This window comes from Prunus avium, chromosome 7 (assembly GCF_965620075.1).
Source record: "Prunus avium chromosome 7, drPruAviu1.hap1.1, whole genome shotgun sequence".
NCBI lineage: Eukaryota > Viridiplantae > Streptophyta > Magnoliopsida > Rosales > Rosaceae > Prunus > Prunus avium.
In genome coordinates this window covers 35,529,386-35,548,857 of record NC_142290.1, presented here as the reverse complement: position 1 = coordinate 35,548,857, position 19,472 = coordinate 35,529,386, and the positions used below count along the sequence as shown (strand labels likewise).

Below are 19,472 nucleotides of genomic sequence, written 5' to 3'. Positions count from 1 at the left end.
TGCTATTCGCTTGTACTAGAAAAACTACATTGATATAAATATTCATTTGATGCATAAGGGATATGAATCTCTGCCCACATGAGTGGAGGTGGAAGAGCTTAACCAATTGAGCTACATCCCACTGATCAATGTGAACTTATTCTAATTATTAACGACACTTATTACAATAATAATAATTTTTACTCATTCTAATTCACAATTATATGACATATCAATGATGGGGTCAAGTTTTTATTTTATTTTTAATATTTCTAAAAACTACTATCTATGCTCAAATTTTAACTCGTTCTTAATCATCTAATTAGAACGTATACACCAATTATTTTTTCAATCGAACCACAAAGAAACGAAGAAAAAATGAAAAGGACTAGATTACAAAAAGGATGCATAAAATGTAGGGCAAACAACTAAATACAATGAATTACGGGCTCTCTGGTAAATTACATGCTCTTTTTGTTTTTGTTTCTGTTTTTGTTTTTGTTCTTTTCTTGTTTTCAAATTTGTTATATTTTTGGTTTGAAAGAGGCAGCGGCAATTCAAACAGAGAAACCCAGAGAGAGAGAGAGAGAGTGACAGCGAGTTTGGCGACATAAACGCTGCTCAGAAAACTCCGAAACTCTCTCTTTCTGTAAGATTTTGGATTTTGTTCCCTCCTCCCTCTTTAATTTAAAATCCGTTTACTTCCAAATTTCAACTTTGAATTTCCAGCTGCGAAAGTCTATGCCTCGGATCTTGTAATTAGGGTTTTGGTTCTGATTCACCAGCAAGCTTTTTTGGCCCAGCCAGCTCCATTCGGTAATTAGCGTTTAACTTCTGATTAATTTAAAAAAAAATTCAATTCAGTTTTATAGATTTTGCATTTTATGTGAGAAAAGAGCTTTAGCCAATGAATTTGAATTTTCAAGAATTGTCCTTTTGGGTGACTTCGTAGAATTGGGTTTTGCTTTATCTGATTGTTCGTTATTCACTTTGAATTTTGTAATTTGTGTGGAAAACAGTAGACGATGTTGTCAAACTTGGACGGTGGAAGGAAGAGGGGTGGGGATTCAGGTAATAGGAAATTGTTGAATGAGATTGAGACTATAAGCAAAGCCTTATACGTAGACAAAAACCCCTCTAGGAGTTCAATTCCTGCGGGAAGTAACCCTTCAGGATCTATAGGAAAGTCCCGCGTACCTGATCCAAAATCAAAGCCTAAATCTGTTGGTGAAAACTTGTTAGCTAAAGAGAAGAGGTCCTTTTGGAATTGGAAGCCCTTGAAGGCTTTTTCCCATATCAGAAACCGTAGGTTTAACTGCTGCTTCTCTCTTCAAGTCCATTCCATTGAAGGGTTGCCCTCCACTTTGAATGAAATTAGTCTTTGTGTACATTGGAAGAGGCGGGATGGAATTTTCGTTACTAATCCAGTGAAGGTTGTTCAAGGCACGGCCAAATTTGAAGAGAAGTTGACCCACACATGCTCAGTATATGGTAGTAGGAGTGGACCCCACCATTCAGCAAAGTATGAGGCAAAGCATTTTTTGCTATATGCTTCTGTGTTTGGTGCACCAGAACTTGATCTGGGGAAGCATAGGATTGATCTCACCAGGTTGCTTCCTCTGACGTTGGAGGAGTTAGAGGAGGAGAAAAGCTCAGGAAACTGGACAACGAGTTTTAGATTATCAGGAAAGGCTAAAGGTGGTTCATTGAATGTTAGTTTTGGGTATACAGTGCTGGGGGATAATCCCCGTGCAACAGAAAATAGCCAGAATGTTCCTGAGGTGTTGACTTCGAGGCAGAATAACTCGAGTATGGCAACAACAGCAGGCATGAAATATGGCCAGGTTGATAGCAGGGGCAGTATAAGGCGTGCTGGAACTCTTCCTAAACAGCGGTCACAGGCATCATCTCAATCTGTAGAGGACATAAAGGATCTTCATGAGGTTTTGCCTATATCAAGGTCGGAACTTTCCAGTTCGGTGAATACACTTTATCAGAAATTTGACGAAGAAGAGAAGTCAGATGCTCCAGTTGATTACATGCCCGAACTTGATGTGTGCACAGAGCATCTTGAAGCAATGAAAACAAATCCTTTCCCTTCACCTGATTCTGGTCAAAAAGTAGAAAATGGGTGTGAAAATGAATTTTCTGTAGTTGAACAGGGCATAGAATTACCAGCAAATGAACTGAAAGAATCAGAAGTTATTACACAGGCTGCTGATGCTTCTCTAGCCGAAACCCATTTTTCTGAAACCACCAGCAGTGTACAGGTTGCAGTTGAAGATGAAACTAAGCTTGAATCCCAGGTTGAGGAAAAAAGTAGTTGTACAGATGACCTTGTGGTATATGAGTCCACTTCCAGAGAAGATGACCTATGCACCAAAGAATCACTCATGAAAGAACTAGAGTCAGCTTTAGATGTTGTGTCAGATCTGGAGAGAGCAGCACTAGAATCACCTGAAGACAAAAGAAGTTGTGTGGAAGGTAATCAAACGAAAATGATGGGGAGGTCGCATAGCTTGGATGATGTTACAGAATCTGTTGCAAATGAGTTCTTGAGCATGCTAGGGATGGAGCATAGTCCATTTTCCTTGAGTTCTGAGAGTGATCCTGAGTCTCCAAGAGAGCGTCTGCTAAGACAATTTGAGCAGGAAGCCCTTGCTGGAGGTTGTTCTTTATTTGATTTTGAGGACATTGGCAATGGTTACCAAGCAGAATGTGGCTACGCAGGTTCAACCGAGTCTGGTTGGGAGAACTTATCTGATAGTTTTGAACTTTCGTCTGTGATTCAAGCTGCAGAGGAGGAGCATCAGATAGCAACTCAGGAAGTAAGGAGTAAAGAAAAGGCCAAAATGTTAGAGGACTTGGAGACGGAATCATTAATGCGTGAGTGGGGCTTGAATGAGATGGCCTTTCAGCATTCTCCACCAAAAAGTTCTGCTAGTTTTGGAAGTCCAATAGATTTGCCTGCTGAAGAACCACTTGATTTGCCTCCTCTTGGAGAAGGGTTAGGTCCTTTTCTTCAGACAAAGAATGGAGGGTTTTTGCGGTCCATGAATCCCTCACTTTTCAGCAATGCCAAAAGTGGTGGGAACTTGATCATGCAGGTTTCCAGTCCAGTTGTGGTACCAGCCGAAATGGGTTCTGGGGTAATTGAGATATTGCAGCATTTGGCATCAGTAGGAATTGAGAAGCTTTCAATGCAGGCAAACAAGTTAATGCCCTTGGAAGATATCACTGGAAAGACAATGGAACAAGTAGCATGGGAAGCTGTGCCTGCTTTGGAAGGACCTCAGAGTCAGAGGTTTGTACGTCCTGTTTTAGCACTGAATTGTGAAGTCCGAAGTTCAATATTTCCTTTACATCTTTGGTGAATATTAATTCTTTTTGTATGCCATTCCTTATTGTTTGCAGGGAATGCTTGATGCAGCATGAATCAGTTGGGCAAGATACATCAGATGGGGTAACAAGAGCTAAAGGAATTTTATCTGGGCCTAAGTCTAATAAGTTTAATTCAAGTGCAGCAGGCAATGAGATGGGCTTAGAATATGTTTCTCTAGAAGATCTTGCTCCTTTAGCCATGGATAAAATTGAAGCACTTTCAATTGAGGGGTTGAGAATACAATCTGGGATGTCAGATGCGGATGCACCTTCAAATATCAATGCACAGTCTGTTGCGGAAATCGCAGCTCTCCAGGGCAAGGGCGTTAATGTTGGTGAATCTCTTGGTTTGGAGGGAGCTGCTGGATTGCAATTGCTAGACATAAAAGACAGTGGTAATGATGTTGACGGACTAATGGGCCTCTCATTAACTCTAGATGAATGGTTGAAACTTGATTCCGGCGAAATTGATGATGAAGATCATATTAGTGAGCGGACTTCCAAAATCCTTGCGGCTCATCATGCGAACTCTTTGGACATGATTCGTGGAGGGTCGAAGGGAGAGAGAAGGCGTGGAAAAGGAGCTAGCAGAAAGTGTGGTTTATTGGGGAACAATTTCACAGTAGCATTGATGGTGCAACTTCGAGATCCACTACGAAACTATGAGCCTGTTGGGACACCAATGCTTTCTCTTGTTCAAGTAGAGAGAGTGTTCCTCCCACCGAAGCCAAAAATATACAGCACGGTTTCAGAGCTAAGGAGCAGTAATGAAGAGGATGATGAGTTGGAGTCAGTTGGGAAAGAAAAAATAAAGGAGGAGAGGAAAGATGAGAGGAAAGATGAGAAATCTTCTGAAGTGGAAGCTGTTCCTCAATTTAGAATCACTGAAGTCCATGTTGCAGGTCTGAAAACTGAACCAGACAAAAAGAAGCCATGGGGTACTGCGAGTCAGAAACAGTCTGGTTCCCGCTGGTTGCTTGCTAATGGAATGGGGAAAAACAATAAGCATCCATTTATGAAGTCAAAAGCTGCTCCTAAATCTTCTGCTCCAGCAACAACAAAGGTTCAGCCGGGTGATACCTTGTGGAGCATTTCATCTCGCGTTCATGGAACTGGAGAAAAATGGAAGGAATTGGCAGCACTAAATCCACATATAAGAAACCCCAATGTTATTTTTCCGAATGAGACGATTAGATTGTGCTGAGTGGATTTTTTACATTTTTCTGTGAAATGGTGAAGCTCACAGTGAATTCCGAATTGGGCAGTGCTTTCAGCCTCATCATCAATCAGCTGGGTTGTCAATGGAATCCATACAAACAGGGTGTTCCCTGGAACCATACAAGGTTGATGGTTGTGTTTGTGAGGTTATATCTTGTAGTCACTTAAACATAGTCAACCGATAGGCAGCATGAGATAAAATTGAAAAGGTGTTGCTTCCTCATCATTTCTGTGTTGTAAATCCTCATGTTATGTAAGTCTGCTTGGAAGCTTTGTAATGTGAAGGGATTGTGTTTCATTCACAGCCGCCAGAGGTGGTATTTGCGTGTGAAATAGCTGTTCTGGACCTTGTAGAAATTTTGTAAGCTTTTCAATGCTGTTTTTAGTGTGCAGTGATTGGATTTTTTCAAAGAGGAGGTGAATAATTTTTCTTAATTATCTTTGATTTTTCTGTGTCATTAGGTATTAACTTGAGTTAGTATAAACCTGCCGAAAATAAGACCATTTAAAGAAAGTAAGAATTTAGAGTAAAAAAAAATTCACCCACCTGCATACTATTGTATTGTTACTTGAAAGAAGTAAAAAGGAGGAAAAGTTGGCTGTATAATGTGACCTTTTAAGCAGATATTCCCCAAACAGGTGTTTAAGCATGTGCTTCAACAATTAAACAGAACACAGCCAGAGAATAAGGGGCAAAAGCAGAAAACAATAAGAGCTACAAATCAAGCTGCCACTGTCATTTCATTAAAAAAAATTATTTCTTGGGAGAAACATATCTTTTATTGATGAAAAATAGAAAAATATTACAAGGAAGAAGAAGAAAAGGAGTTGTACATCTAAATCCTGTTGACATCATCCTAAACACAAGTTTCCTTTCCAACCAAACAGTCCATAAGATAGCCAAAACCCCAAACATCGAAAGATACATGCTTTTCCCAGGACAAAGTTGCAAACCCACCACACACCAACCGAGCCAATGACTATAGTTTCATTAAAGAATACCTTCACAGAATCATTAACAGAGTGAACTTTAAGAGTGGCATTCATATCACGCCAACTGAATCAATCAGAATGAAGTATATTTGCCCTCAAAATTTACAAGTATGGAAGATAAAAACACATACACATAAAACCATTGCCATCTCAGAGACGAGGACCGATGACTTTAACAGAGGAATATAGATGTACAAGAATGGTGAGTTTAACCCTCAAACCCAAACAATCAGATAAGAAAGGGCTTGACTACAATATCTTCATCCAAATGTGCTGCTAAAAAACATACCTTCAAATGTCCAATCTCATACTTGACAAGGCTGCGGACCAAAACTTTCTAGCTTGACACTCACTTCTAGAAAATTGCAATTATAAGTTCTGTGTTGCCAAGCCATAAAAAAGTGAGAGTTCCATTCACTTTAATCCTCAGTTCTCCTCCTCTTCAAGTTCATCATCAATGGGGGCTGATTCCTCTTTTGGCTTAATATAACCATACTTTCTGAGAACCCATAAATTCATACGAACACAATTGCCGACAAAAACAACCACCATCAAACACAACCATGTCAAAACTGATTTCTCCGTTACCTCGCGCAACATTTTTTTCACATTTGAGGCATCAGGTGACATTTGACGGAGAGAGATGAAGTAAGTTATTACTAGTGTACTGATGGCAACCCACATTATGACCATTTGTATCCAAACCCACCTTCGACGCTTTATCGGTAGCCCGCTAACAAGCAGAAGAATTATGCTTAGGGACGTGAGGAAAGCGATTGTGTTAAAAATCATGAACAGACCATACTCTTTTGGCTGCTTATATGACATGACAGCTGTTCCTACGGAGTGAGGGTTATCCACAGGGTTGCCTTTGTCATCTACTTTCAGGTCATCCTGCCAAACACCTCCTGGCGGGGTTAGAGCAGATTGGAAGGCAACAGTTGCAAGGAGAGATGCCACCACCATCAATGAACTTCTCTTCCTGCCAAGCCAATCGCTAGGCTTCTTCTGTGCAGCCGGTTTCATAGAATCACCCTCTTTCAAAGATAGTGCTGCTGAGCCTAGACGTCTTGATATCTGGTGGTGTCTTGTTGGAACACGAGCCCAGTCATGCACGATGGGTTGTACATCCTTTGCACTTTTAGCTCCTACACTTCGAAGAGAATCCTCAATCTCCATATCCCTCAAATCTCTAAGACTCTGCATCAGAATATCCAAAGCCGTAGAGCTGTTGGCATTCAACGCATTCACATTCACTCCGGTACTGGTAAGCAAGAACTTGATGATCTGAACAAATTCAAAACACCCTTTTGTAATAAAACAAATGCAACTAAGCATACAAACTCAATCCCTTTTAAGAGATGTTTAGTAGTATTTATCAAATGTTCAGCAGAAAAAAGGCAGTATTAACCCATTTACATCATGAGCCAACTTCTATAAGTTATTAGAATCAGTAGTTTCTAAGTGCTACATGTTTAATGTTTCTGACATGGGTTCTAGTTGAGGCCTTAAAGTTTGTAAAGCAAAATCAGAAATGGCAATTAACAAAAAAGAAAACAACCCAATCCCATTCATCTCCATACCCAAATTTCATAAATAGCCAAAGTCTTAAACTTCAAAACATAAAGCTACATTAACTAAAAACCATTAATGAGCTTATTGGTAGAAACTTTATATCCATCTATGTGAAACTCTAGACAAACTAAAAATCATTGAGCTCAGCTTATGATAGAAAATTAAAATCAGCATACCTCAACTTGCTTCTTGGCCACAGCAATATGCAAAATGGTGTTCCCATCGAAGTCCTTCCAATTCAGAAAATCATCATCTTTTCCAAAAGCGTCAGCCAAAGCCTTCAACCCCTCCAACCGATTGTGTCCAACGCACAAGTGCAGCACAGTCTCGCCTCGGTCCGTCAACGCCCGAGTCGATTCAGTGCTGACTCGGGCCAACTCACTCAGAACCTTAACACGCCCCTTGACAGCTGCCACGTGGAGCGCCGTCCACCCATCTTCGTTCCTCACCATGCATGCCGCAGGATCCACCAAAGCCAGCTCCTTTACAATCTCCGCGTGCCCTTTGGCTGCCGCCAAGTGGAGAGGCGTCGAGCCCCTCGAGTCCAACTCGGAGGCCAACTCGGGCCTGTGACTCAGTAGCTCCTTGACGAAACCCAGATGGCCCAACATTGAAGCTATATGAAGTGGGGTCTCTGAGACGCAGGAAGCTAAAGCTCTATCAAGGACAAGTGGGTCTTCTTGGATTAAATCTTTAAGCATCGTTATGTTTCCCTCCATGGCCGCATCTAAAAGCTTCTTCTCCATCTTCTTCGATCTGTTTTCTCCTCTGGGTTTGCTTGAAAAGTCGCTTAGCTTCAGAGCTTGGGAGCCATGGAGATGGAGCCGTGATAAAACGTTGGATCTGGTACTGTGAAAGCCAATAGTGAAAAAGAAGAAGAATTTGCCCAACAGAAGTTGACCAAGCTAACCAAAGTCCAAAACTTGATTAATATTTTATTAGAGAAGAGAAGAGACTACTGCCTTTATTCAGTAAAACGTTTTTGTTGGGGACCCTTGGAAGCTTCCATATTCGGTATTGACTTGGATTAACACCGTCCTCTCCAAAATCAAAGGCACACAATGAGAACAGAGAAGTAGATGAAATGATGAATGGAATTATTTGACTTGGATTCTTTTTTCCTCTTTATTTTATCTGATCAAGTACTTGTTTACAAAACCGCATAATTTATTGAACTATAACCCCTTGTCATGCTTCTCAATTTTGATGCTTTCATATTTAGCTTAATCTTGCAACAACAAAAGAAAGAAACATATGTTTTTTTTTATATGCCAAACAAACTAGCTCCACCTGCTCCCCCTCTTGAGCTCAAAGCAACCTATTATTCCTTTTCCAACCAAACAGTCCATAAGAAAAAGATAGCCAAAACCCCCAACATGTCCAAAAAATCATTTTCTTGTTGTTAGTCTTTACCAATGAAAGACCCTAAACCATCAAAAGATATATGGTTCCGAGGGCAAAGTAGCAAACCCACCATACACCAACCAAGCCGAAGACTATCCAACGACTATCGCTTCATTAAAGAATGCCTCCACATAATCATTAACAGAGGAATAGATATACAAGAATGGGTGATTTTAATCCTCAAACCCAAACAATCAGATAAGAAAGGGGTTGACTACAGTATCTTCATTCAAATGTGCTGCTAAAAAACAGACCTTCAAATGTCCAATCTCATACTTGACAAGGTTGTGGACCAAAACTTTCTAGCTTGACACTCACATCTACATGACTGCAATGACAAGTTCTGTGTTGTCAGGCCATACAAAAGTGAGTTCTTTTCACTTTAATCCTCAGTTCTCCTCCTCCTCAAGTTCATCATCAATGGTGGCTGATTCCTCTTTTGGCTTAATATAACCATACTTTCTGAGAACCCATAAATTCATACGAATACAATTCCCTATGAAAACAACAACCATCAAAGTCAACCATGTCAAAACTGATATCTCCGTTACCTCACGCAGCATGACTTGCACATTTATGTCATCAGGTGACATGTGACGGAGAGAGATGAAGAAAGTTACAACTTGTGTAGTGATGGCAACCCACATTATGACCATTTGTATCCACATCCACCTTCGACGCTTTATTGGTAGCCCGCTAACAAGCAGAAGAATTATGCTTAGGGACGTGAGGAAAGCGATTGTGTTAAAAATCATGAACAGACCATACTCTTTTGGCAGATTATATGCCATGACAGATGCTCCTACGGTGTGAGATTTTGCCACAGGGTTGCCATTCTCATCTACTTTCAGGTCATCCTGCCAAACACCTCCTGGCGGGGTTAAACCAGCTTGGAAGGCAACGGTTGCAAGGAGAGATGCCACCACCATCAACGAACTTCTCCTCCTCCCGAGCCAATCGCTAGGCTTCTGTTGGGCAGCCGGTTTCATAGAATCACCCTCTTTAGAGGATAGTACTGAGCCTAGACGTCTTGATATCTGGCGTTCTTTTGTTGGAACTCGAACCCAGTCATGCACAATGGGACGTACATCCTTTGCACTTTTAGCCCCTACACTTCGAAGAGAATCCTCAATCTCCATATCCCTCAAATCTCTAGGACTATGCATCAGAATGTCCAAAGCCGTAAAGCTGTTAGCATTCAACGCATTCACATTCACTCCGGTACTGGTAAGCAAGAACTTAATGATCTGCACAAATTCAAAACACCCTTTTGAATGAAATATGCAACTAAAGCACAAAAACTCAATCCCTTTTAAGAGATTTTAATAGTATTAACCCATTGACATAACGAACCAACTTCTAGAAGTTATTAGAATCAGCAGTTTCAAAGTGGTACATGTTTAATGCTTCTGATATGGGTTCTATTTGGGGCCGCAGAGTTTGTAAAGGAAAATCAGAAATGGCAATTAACAAAACAGAAAACAACCCCATCCCATTTCATCTCCATACCCAAACATAATTTCTTTTGCCACTGAATTTAACATGCTATTTTCCCTTATCCCCAAATCCCAAAAATTTCATAAATAGCCAAAGTCTTAAACTTCAAAACATAAAGCTACAATAACTAAAAACCATTGATGAGCTTATTGATAGAAAGAAACTTAAAAGCTGCAAACCTCAATTTGCTTCTTGGCCAAAGCAATATGCAAAATGGTGTTCCCATCGACGTCTTTCCAATTCAGAAACTCATCATCTTTTCCAAAAGCCTCAGCCAAAGCCTTCAACCCCTCCAACCGATTATGCCCAACGCACAAGTGCAGCACAGTCTCGCCTCGGTCCGTCAAAGCCCGAGTGGAGTCAGCCCTGACTCGGGCCAACTCACCCAGCACCTTAACACGCCCCTTGACGGCTGCCACGTGGAGGGCCGTCTTCCCATCTTCGTTCCAAACCATGCATGCCGCGGGATCCACCAAAGCCAGCTCCTTTACGATCTCCGCGTGCCCTTTGGCCGCCGCCAAGTGGAGAGGCGTCGAGCCCCTCGAGTCTAGCTCAGAGGCCAACTCGGGCTTATGACTCAGTAGCTCCTTGACGAAACCCAGATGGCCCAACATTGAAGCTATGTGAAGTGGGGTCTCGGAGACGCAGGATACTAAACTTCTATCAAGAACAAGTGGATCTTGTTGGATTAAATCTTTAAGCATCGCTATGTTTCCTTCCATGGCCGCGTCCAAAAGCTTCTTCTCCATCTTCTTCGCTCTGTTTCCTCCTCTCCTCTGGGTTTGCTTGAAAAGTCTCTTCTTAGCTTGAGGGCTTGAGTTCCGTGGAGATGGAGCCGTGATAAAATGTTGGATGTGTGGTACTGTGGAAGCCAATACTTAAAAAGAAGAAGAATTTGGCCAGCAGAAGTTGACCAAGCCAACCAAAGTCCAAAACCTGATTAATATTTTATTTTATTTGAGAAGAAAATGCATTGCTTCAGTCAAACGTTTTTGTTGGGACCCTTGGGAGCTTCCATATTTGGTTGTGACCTTCCGGCGCGGTTATACGAAGGCTGTGAGCAAAATTTCAAGTTATATGTATAACTTAGCAATCCCTACTCTTTAATTTCTTCATGGGATTTGCATTTATGTTTCTTTTTTGACAGATTTGAATCATGTCACATGTAGGCAGCTATACGACAAAGTGCAAGAATTAGTAACATTTTAATTACCAATTAGCAAGAAAGACTTGGAGTTGTTATATAAACATGAGTCAAATAGCAACAATGAGTGTTTAAACACCATGTCATCATACAAATCTGTTCTTTTTATCTTTTTACTTATATTGGAAATATGGTAATATAGTAATTGTTGTTTTACGCAAATCTTATGGAATTCCGGATAATTTACCCAACAAATTTCAGGAATTGTTGCTTTAGTTGTAAAGCACATTCTATGCTGGTCACACACGTTTCCATCATTACTCTGGTCAAAATGGAACAAATAACCAACATAAGATTTCAAAATTAGACAGAATAATTTAGGGGCTTCCACATTTGACAGAACAAATGTATGAAACAGTTAAATCATAAAGCGCAAGTTCACATTAGGAAACATTAATATCATCCAAACAGCAAGATCACCAAGAACAAAGTACTAAGTGGAGAGGCTATGTCACCATGGCTCACGAGCAGAAAACTTAACTAAATAGTTAGCTCTATCCAACTTGACATAATTACACCTTGTACTACAATCAAGGCCGCACTCTCTTGTTGCTGCACGAGGGGCACTTGTAGTGCTTGATGTGCTCAGCTCTGGCAGGAGTGATCTTCACACACTTTCCATGAAACCACTTCTCACATATGTCGCAACAAATCCAGAATTCATCCGAAGCATAGTTCTCCCCACATGCACCACACAGAGTATCGCTGTGGTCATCATCATCTTCCTCGTCCATTCCCTCGTCTTCATCCTTTGGCATCACTTTCGAATGTTTGCTTGAATCAGAGCCTCGCTGTTCTCGGATTAAGAATTGGTAGCAGAAACATGTAGTTAAGGAAGCATACCATTAAGATAAGCCTAGCACAAAATAACACTTATATGAATAATAAATGACATTTAAATGCCAGGCAATACACACAAACAAATTCCAGTTCCACTCACGCAGGTGGACACACACAAATTCCAGTTTCACTCCTATTGTATTAGATTAGGACATTTTCTTATATGCTTTTATATCGTATTATCTATTGAGAGAGTAATAAAAGCACACTCACATATCAAAAGTCACCAATTAACTCGTTTTCCTAAATGATTTAACAAATCCATAAGACTGCAAAACACAAATTCACTTTACCCCTTTAGAGCTTGACTTAGGCCTATGGATGCTTTGATTTGTTGTAACTGATGACTTCTCCTTTGATTGTTTCTTTGCACTGCCCGTCACAACCTCAAATATTGTTGGTAGATCATTCATCATAGTGAAGAGACGTTTTCTGCATCAAATTTGCACTGAACCATTTTAGGTGACGTATTCTAAATTCAAATCGTTAGAGGGGCAATCCTCTCAGATCCAGAATCTATTCAGATGCGCATGTTGATTTTTAAACAACAGGTTTGACCTGATACAGATTGATCTGGCTACCTAGATTGAAGCTCAACCCTACCCCCATCCCAGAAATGAATCCATGCCATGTTTAGGCACCCTAATACATGTCAAAAATCACTTTCTGCACTGTTGGCCATTGCTACTGAGATGACACTCAACCAAAAATTTCATCAATATTATCCTGCATCACAGGTACAACAAAAGCAAATATCCACTACCTAAAATTCTTCATCTAAAATTCTTTTTAGTGCATAATTATTGTTTTACGATTTCATTCAAGTTTTAAATTTAAGGTTCTGACTTGTTGCTGCAACATCTAGACAACCTTATTGTTGTGCAAATCTAAATGAAAGCATCACGTAGCAGCAAGAAAGGAAGTGTGCATACCTGTCAGCCTTATCAAAACCGAATCTGGCACCAAAATAGAAAGCCACTGAAAGTAGCCATGCATCGCTGTGAACAGCTACCAGAGATAAAAAATCCTTTTCTTGCATCCCATCTCTGGCAAAGTTGATGCCCAAAGCAGGTTCCGGAAGTTCAGGAGGAACTTCCTCAGCAGGTAGATTAACTTCCCATTCTTCATTTGGGAATCCATACAAACAAAGGTTTTCCTTTTCTGAAGCATTACCAATTGACCAATTAGTTAAACACAATAAGCATCAGTTCCTAGAATAAGGATTCTAGAGTACACAAAATTCCAGACTTTTAATATATTACAAACCATTTACAGTATAAGTAAATAACAATGCAAAAGCATAACGGCAACTTCCAATGGCAAAGTTACACAGGAATTATAGCTTTAGCATTACAAATACTGACCACAAACAAGTAGTATAGTGTATAACTCCAACCACGAATTTTGATAAAAGGTCGATGATATAGCATATACTTCATCAGCCCGTTTACTGTAGCAAAAGTATCACGCAGTATAGCATGAAGTACATTATATCCAACCCACACAAGGATCTTCCAGTTCTGATGACTACAACAAGAAAAAGTGAACTGAAAGATCTGTTTAGCAGTTACAAAATTCAGTAAAGGCAGGATTGCCAACCAATCAAATGCATGAAAGCCTAACTAGAGATCCAAAGCCACATGGCCTCGGAAGGTAGGATATTGCAAAAAGGATGACGAAATTGATACTCTCATTCGAATATGGAAATCCACAGGAATTAAGAAGCCGGTACTTGCACGCAGTTGATGCAATAAAACAATGCATTCAGTTCAGCACAACAAATAATAAGCATCCCATAAAAATGCGCAAGACCAAAAAAGAAACAAACATCAAAGAGAACAAGCTAACGGCAAGCCAGCAGGGTGTCTATGCATTTAAAAAAGGAAGGGGGAAAATAAAGGTTCAAGCTTTAAAACTAGAAAAAGAGCTAATATTCTGCACACACGTAGTTAGAAAGCAATATTATTTTAGTGTTTGAACAACATTTGGACCCCAAGTTGCAGGAGAAGATATCTCAGTTAGGGCCAAAAAATAGAAAATAATAAATAGTAAAATCTCAAAAACGGAGAAACAGCAATTGAACACGAAATTGAGAAAACACAAACACAGAGAACCCTAACCAGGATCGCATTGCTCGTAAAAATCTTCAACATCTGCACCCCAAAAAAAAAAGAGAAACAAAGTTAGCAAAATGAAAAACATTTAAAAAGCGCAGAAATAATAGGAAATTGGAACAAAGCCCTAAATAAAGGCCACAAAGTCAAAAGAAATAACCATAAAAAATTCAAAAATAAAATAAAACAGAGAAGAATAAAAGAGTGAGAGAGAGAGACCAGTGGAAAGAGCTTTGATCATGCCGGCTCGGCGGCCCTTGAAGTCTCTGAAAACCTCATCCACAGTACGTGGGCTGTACGGCGCTCCTGCTCCTGCTCCTCCGCCTCTTCCTTCCATGTCCGTACACACAGTCCGGTCCTGAGAGCTAATTAAGCTTTAGAAAAAAGAAAAGAAGAGACTGAAGAATGAAGGAGGTGAGGGGCAGAATCGTAAATAGGTTGACTTCTTCCAATCCAAATGGTATTTAATTACTTACTTGTTTATGCAGAAGCGACGGCTGAGAAAGACGAGAAGCCTGAGATCCCAACGTTCTCAATAGCACAAGAGAGAGAAGGAAAAGATTGGGGGAAACATGTTTTTAAAAGGAGGGAAATCAAAACCCACCAAAACACTACTTAAATAAATAAAATTAAGTGTGAATGTTTTTATGATGATGTGGCGTTGAGGAATTGGCTCAAGTCGTAGAATGAGGTAGAGCTGGAACTAAGTCAACGATGGGTCGCTGACCGCTGATTTGCGCTGTGGACTAGACTGCTGTGGTTGTTCAAACTCGGGTGGTCCACTCCACGTAACACAGTAACCAAATTCCAAATAAAAATACAGTTTTTTTCCTTTTGTGTTTCCAGCCGTCGGATATGATCCGAGGATGGGGATTTGACGACGGCTTTAGTGGGTCCCACATGTATGTAGATGACCAGAGCTCTTATCAGCCATACACGTGTCCTGAAGAAGAAAAATTTCAACGATTGTTGTGACCTCTCTCTCTTCCCAAAGATTTTTTTATTATCCAGCAGCCAAAACCATCTGAAACTAGGTTCAAGACAAAGCACATAAAACTCATTTCTCTAGCAAGACTCAAAATAACATCTTTTCTTCATAAAATAATAACAATAATAACAATAATGTATGTCTTACTGTAGTAATTACTACGCAGTAAAAGGTAAAAAATTATTTGACCCCAAACAAAAGGGAAATAAAATGGACAACTTGGAATGTCAAACTAACTATTTTGCAAGCAAGATTGGTCCTAAAGCGCCATAGTTGAGCGATACAATACAAACAATCCAGGAGCACCAACTCAACATATATATATAATTGCATCTTCAGTGACTTCTTATTTCATACAATGGGGTCAGTCAGAACAATATTAGGCATAACGCGTGTATGTCAGAAGTCATATAGTCTATCCAAGGCATTCACATTTTTGTCTGCATCGTCTGAAGTTCGTAAAAACCACCAAAAAATCTTCAATGGGAAAAACCTCAACGGGTGCAGCCGGCCTTGGCAGAGACACTCCTCACAGAGAGCTTTCAATTGCTGCAGCTTCAAAAAAAAGGTACAAATTGTGTTGAGTCCTGAGGGGGAGCCAATCAGAATGCTTGAAGAAGTCTAAAATCCATCCAATCACTTTGCCCCCACATCTGAGAGTGGAGAAAGAAAAATTAAGAATCAAGAAGCAAAGGAAAAAGCAAGGAAGAGTAGTAATCAGTCTGGTGCTTGCAGCCACTCCTAGGATAACTAATATTACCATCCAAAAGGCAAAGCCTCAAAAGTTTCAATGAATACACATCACTTAGTTTGAAAAACAGTACCAAAAACTTCCATCCTTAAGGGTCAACAACATAAAGTATACAGTGTTTGAGAAGAATTAAACACATGATACACCCCGCCCCGAGGGGCGGAAAGAACAATTAGTTTGGAACTCAGCCAGAAATCATCTGGTAGGTCAGTATCCATTCCATGTTAATGCCTAACTACACAGTTTAGTCAGTGCAAAATGATTGCAACATGATTGTACTCACTCTGTTCTTAATTCTTACATAGTTTCATTATCTTCAGTAGTTCTTTTCTTTCATTTACCTTTTGTGTGTGCCTGTGTGTGTGTAAGGTTTTGGAAGATTTCATTACCCAGGATCTTACCAATATCATTGTTAGATGATTCATCATCTTTTTTCTCTTGAACATGTTGTTGAAGAAACTCCTGGATCGTTCTCCAATAATGATCACCACCAGCAAGCCAAGTATCCATATGCATGCCAGTAGGAAATTCCGCAAAAACACATTGCCTATTATGAGCAGCTGCTTTGGCATACAGCATTTGCATATGGGACGGGGGAATCATCTCATCTTGCAAGCCAGAGAGAAAGAGGATTGGCTGCTTAACCTGCATTTAGATGGTCACATATGAGGGATCAGTGAAATTAGCAAGGGCAAGGGACAAAGCATCGGCAAAAAATTTCCCCAAAACATTCAGGTAGTGGCAGAAGAGATATGACTCATAGTCATAGCACTTTGTTGATTTTGAGGCATTGCAACTGCTATTTATAAAGGGAGTTTTTACATCTTTAAAAATCATGTCTTATTGGTACTAACATTTCTGAAATCCGATACTGATACATATTTCTACACTTGCTAACTCACTTTATACATCGCATTATAGTTTTAACGAATAGATGCAAAGTTAGATTAAAATACTTTTTTTCATCCAGATATTCTGCACTGGATCAAGCATGGACTGGTGCATTCATATAAGAAAACTGGAAGATACTGAAAATTGAAAAGGTGACCAATACATATCTTGCATATTATTTCATTTTTTCACGTGTCTATGTGCTGGGTGAATCAAGATATTCTACCACCAAGTAAGCTTACCTCGCCAATGACATCAATTGTACTCCAAGGAGAACGTACAAGGAAATTAAGTACTTTAGGACCTTTTGAACTACTGCCTCCGATAAACCACTTCAAGAAAGGCAGTAAAACTCCAGCCATGTCCAAAATAGATGTGAAAGTGTTTTCTACTATCAGTGCAGCAACCTGCAATCCATAAACAGAGCAAAACCACCTCAGCTTACCAACTCAAAATATACTATTCAAGGACATTAAACAGTGGAAGATTTTCCACTATTGGTAAGACTCAAAATTGGTTTTTAAAAAATTACAACATGCTGGAACTACATATGAAATAAGTTGCCAGAGAAGCAGAAAGAAATCAACAAGACAGCTTTAAATTTTTAAGTGGGGGAAGCAACTCTCTATTCACCTAAACAGCCCTTCTTTTTCGCTCTTGTAATAAGTGGGAAAACATTAAGTTAGAGAAGATTATTGGAGTGATACCTTATCAGGGTTATTTTTAGTAACCACAGTTCCAACTGCGCCCCCAAGTGACCTTCCAAAGACTACTATTCTAGATGTGTCAATGTCAGTCCTCTGATAAAGATGATCCAATGCAACCTAACAGAAAGAAAGAAAAGTATACTAACAGAGTTACAGAGCTGACATATAATAAGTAGAGTGGAATTTTAATACATCTGTAACCGAAAAGCATACTTGAGCATCTTTTGTAATCCCATGCTGAGAAGGATATCCTTCGCTTGCTCCATAACTGTTTATATCAATGACCATTTGCATTCAATAAATCAATATAGATAGGTTTACCCAAATTAAGCTGCTGATAATGCTACAAAGCCACTAGATAGAAACATAGTGGGCACATACCCTCGATATGAAAGCATAAACACGTTGCATTGCAACCTTTGTATCATTATGCGGACCATTTCAAGGCGATGCGCAATATCTGAAGGTCAATAGTCAAGGCCAACAAAGCATATAGGGCTCCCCCACTAAGTTCATGATAATTACCCGTAAACCAGAAAGCAAAAATCACAAAAACAATGTAATGCTAATGTTCCAAATTATAGTAATATAAATGAAGTTCTGAAAAATAGGATACTTCCAGCATTTTCTTGGAAAAACAAAAGGGTTGGACCTGCAAAGCAAGAGAAACAACTTTCTAAGCGCGGAAAGAACATGCCAAAAATTCAAAAGCATCCCAAACCCAAAGTAACAGATTAATTTTCAAGTAAAGTTTCTAACTACTTGTCTCGAATTATATGCGAAACGAATAACAATTACTGTGCAACGCATGCATTTGTTCTAAACTATGCTAAACAAACACAATTAGCTGGCTGCGTTCAGTAATTGCAGCAATTCCAACAACCAACCAAACCTAATTGCCTCAGGGAAACCTAAACCCACCCAATTCTGCAAAATTCAAGCTAACCCAAATCAAACAGATAAAAAAGAATCGGGTAAAGAACCGGATCGGACCTCGGCAGTTGGGTAAGAGCTTGATGAACCAAGCGTGGAGCCGAACGCCGTCGGAGGATAGGAGCCAGACGTCCTCGTAGGTGAGCCGGAGCCGGGCCGGGGTTATCGGGTAGGACTTGGTGAGACCCGGCAAGACGGGCACGTAGACGAGCTTCTCCTGGAGGGCCACAAGCAATGCCATGCCCGCCACAACCAGACCTCCAACTCCGTACAGCAGCGCGCTCACGTACGTCACCATGGTTTTTGCTTTGTGTGAAGCTTTGCTCTTGCTGGGCTTGGCTTTGGTTTCTTCTAATTTCCGTCTCCAACTTGCTGTAAAAGCAGAAAGTGGAAATGGAAATGTCGTGGGAATTTAAATCCTAAATTCTGGAATTTTATCTAAAGGAACATTGGGATTTTATTTTATTTTTACAGTTATTCAATTTTTGAATAGGGTTAGGGTGGGGCCCTGTCAATTGGTTATCTTTTCTGTTCTTCCTCCTGCTTTGGACTTACCCACGGTCCCACCTGGAAGTCACTGGTATCATAATAAGGTAAAACCATTTTGAGGAGAAAAAATTGTTTCACACTGTTACCAACCTACAGTATCATGATATATCGTACATTTGTTGATATTTTGTTAATATTTTATAGAACATCGGGAATGTACCATGTAGTGTAGATTGGAAATGTATGATATTTTATTTTACAATGTGTATCACATCTCTAATGAAGAACAAACTTACTAATAAAGACATTAACATGTCGAGATATAAGGGAATACGAAAATCAAACGATAACCCTACAAGTAACACGCTAGAATCCACCAACCAACTTGCCAGAAATTGTAAAACCTCAATTCATGTAGTGTAGATTGGAAATGTATGATATTTTATTTTACAATGTGTATCACATCTTTAATGAAGAACAAACTTACTAATAAAGACATTAACATGTC

The 19,472-nt window shown here is 39.8% G+C and overlaps 5 protein-coding genes across 10 annotated transcripts; 1 reads left to right on the top strand and 4 right to left on the bottom strand.

Annotated features, from left to right (window-relative positions):
* The first annotated feature begins 502 nt into the window (after window positions 1–502).
* On the top strand, window positions 503–5,021 carry LOC110749162 (EEIG1/EHBP1 protein amino-terminal domain protein). Of its 2 annotated transcripts, none has more exons than XM_021949196.2 (3): window positions 503–795; window positions 1,002–3,283; window positions 3,394–5,021. In XM_021949196.2, the coding sequence occupies exons 2-3, from the start codon at window positions 1,005–1,007 to the stop codon at window positions 4,562–4,564; spliced, it is 3,450 nt and encodes a 1,149-aa protein (XP_021804888.2). In that variant the 5' UTR covers window positions 503–795; window positions 1,002–1,004; the 3' UTR covers window positions 4,565–5,021. The 2 variants fall into 2 exon arrangements, with proteins under 2 accessions (XP_021804888.2, XP_021804887.2); XM_021949195.2 differs by having other exon boundaries at window positions 999–3,283.
* Window positions 5,022–5,294: 273 nt separating this feature from the next.
* Window positions 5,295–8,483, bottom strand: LOC110749151 (uncharacterized). The gene is made up of 2 exons (XM_021949182.2): window positions 7,323–8,483; window positions 5,295–6,858 (listed from the first exon to the last, which is right to left on the bottom strand). Exons 1-2 carry the CDS (start codon window positions 7,890–7,892, stop codon window positions 5,998–6,000), a joined length of 1,431 nt encoding a protein of 476 aa, XP_021804874.2. The 5' UTR covers window positions 7,893–8,483; the 3' UTR covers window positions 5,295–5,997.
* A 149-nt stretch (window positions 8,484–8,632) lies between these two features.
* On the bottom strand, window positions 8,633–11,082 carry LOC110749152 (ankyrin repeat-containing protein BDA1-like). The gene is made up of 2 exons (XM_021949183.2): window positions 10,227–11,082; window positions 8,633–9,797 (listed from the first exon to the last, which is right to left on the bottom strand). The coding sequence occupies exons 1-2, from the start codon at window positions 10,794–10,796 to the stop codon at window positions 8,940–8,942; spliced, it is 1,428 nt and encodes a 475-aa protein (XP_021804875.1). The 5' UTR covers window positions 10,797–11,082; the 3' UTR covers window positions 8,633–8,939.
* A 519-nt stretch (window positions 11,083–11,601) lies between these two features.
* LOC110749184 (PHD finger protein ALFIN-LIKE 5) lies at window positions 11,602–14,838 on the bottom strand. 3 transcript variants are annotated; one of them, XM_021949224.2, is made up of 6 exons: window positions 14,682–14,838; window positions 14,425–14,563; window positions 14,212–14,244; window positions 13,024–13,252; window positions 12,385–12,523; window positions 11,602–12,042 (listed from the first exon to the last, which is right to left on the bottom strand). In XM_021949224.2, exons 2-6 carry the CDS (start codon window positions 14,540–14,542, stop codon window positions 11,782–11,784), a joined length of 780 nt encoding a protein of 259 aa, XP_021804916.2. In that variant the 5' UTR covers window positions 14,543–14,563; window positions 14,682–14,838; the 3' UTR covers window positions 11,602–11,781. The 3 variants fall into 3 exon arrangements, with proteins under 3 accessions (XP_021804916.2, XP_021804917.2, XP_088100065.1); XM_021949225.2 differs by having other exon boundaries at window positions 14,425–14,570; window positions 14,682–14,805; XM_088243939.1 differs by having other exon boundaries at window positions 14,425–14,579; window positions 14,682–14,785.
* A 442-nt stretch (window positions 14,839–15,280) lies between these two features.
* Window positions 15,281–18,891, bottom strand: WAV2 (alpha/beta-Hydrolases superfamily protein). Of its 3 annotated transcripts, none has more exons than XM_021949220.2 (8): window positions 18,536–18,891; window positions 18,159–18,194; window positions 17,924–18,002; window positions 17,756–17,810; window positions 17,543–17,659; window positions 17,078–17,242; window positions 16,346–16,589; window positions 15,281–15,748 (listed from the first exon to the last, which is right to left on the bottom strand). In XM_021949220.2, the coding sequence occupies exons 1-8, from the start codon at window positions 18,771–18,773 to the stop codon at window positions 15,723–15,725; spliced, it is 960 nt and encodes a 319-aa protein (XP_021804912.1). In that variant the 5' UTR covers window positions 18,774–18,891; the 3' UTR covers window positions 15,281–15,722. The 3 variants fall into 3 exon arrangements, with proteins under 3 accessions (XP_021804912.1, XP_021804913.1, XP_021804915.1); XM_021949221.2 differs by having other exon boundaries at window positions 15,281–15,742; window positions 18,536–18,890; XM_021949223.2 differs by having other exon boundaries at window positions 15,281–15,846; window positions 18,536–18,889.
* Window positions 18,892–19,472: the final 581 nt, after the last annotated feature.

Bases quoted from the DNA above. Each gene is read 5' to 3' on its own strand.
- LOC110749162 (XM_021949196.2), top strand. From the start codon at position 1,005: ATGTTGTCAAACTTGGACGGTGGAAGGAAGAGGGGTGGGGATTCAGGT. The intron at 3,284-3,393 runs GTTTGTACGTCC...TATTGTTTGCAG, and splicing joins GAAGGACCTCAGAGTCAGAG to GGAATGCTTGATGCAGCATG.
- LOC110749151 (XM_021949182.2), bottom strand. From the start codon at position 7,892: ATGGAGAAGAAGCTTTTAGATGCGGCCATGGAGGGAAACATAACGATG. The intron at 6,859-7,322 runs GTATGCTGATTT...GAATTTGTTCAG, and splicing joins TGGCCAAGAAGCAAGTTGAG to ATCATCAAGTTCTTGCTTAC.
- LOC110749152 (XM_021949183.2), bottom strand. From the start codon at position 10,796: ATGGAGAAGAAGCTTTTGGACGCGGCCATGGAAGGAAACATAGCGATG. The intron at 9,798-10,226 runs GTTTGCAGCTTT...GAATTTGTGCAG, and splicing joins TGGCCAAGAAGCAAATTGAG to ATCATTAAGTTCTTGCTTAC.
- LOC110749184 (XM_021949224.2), bottom strand. From the start codon at position 14,542: ATGGAAGGAAGAGGCGGAGGAGCAGGAGCAGGAGCGCCGTACAGCCCA. The intron at 13,253-14,211 runs GTTAGGGTTCTC...GTAATGCTTCAG, and splicing joins TTACGAGCAATGCGATCCTG to AAAAGGAAAACCTTTGTTTG. The intron at 12,524-13,023 runs GTATGCACACTT...AATTTGATGCAG, and splicing joins GGTTTTGATAAGGCTGACAG to AAAACGTCTCTTCACTATGA.
- WAV2 (XM_021949220.2), bottom strand. From the start codon at position 18,773: ATGGTGACGTACGTGAGCGCGCTGCTGTACGGAGTTGGAGGTCTGGTT. The intron at 17,243-17,542 runs GTATCACTCCAA...TATGGATTGCAG, and splicing joins CTAAAAATAACCCTGATAAG to GTTGCTGCACTGATAGTAGA. The intron at 15,749-16,345 runs GTAAGATCCTGG...TTTTTTTTGAAG, and splicing joins ATCATCTAACAATGATATTG to CTGCAGCAATTGAAAGCTCT.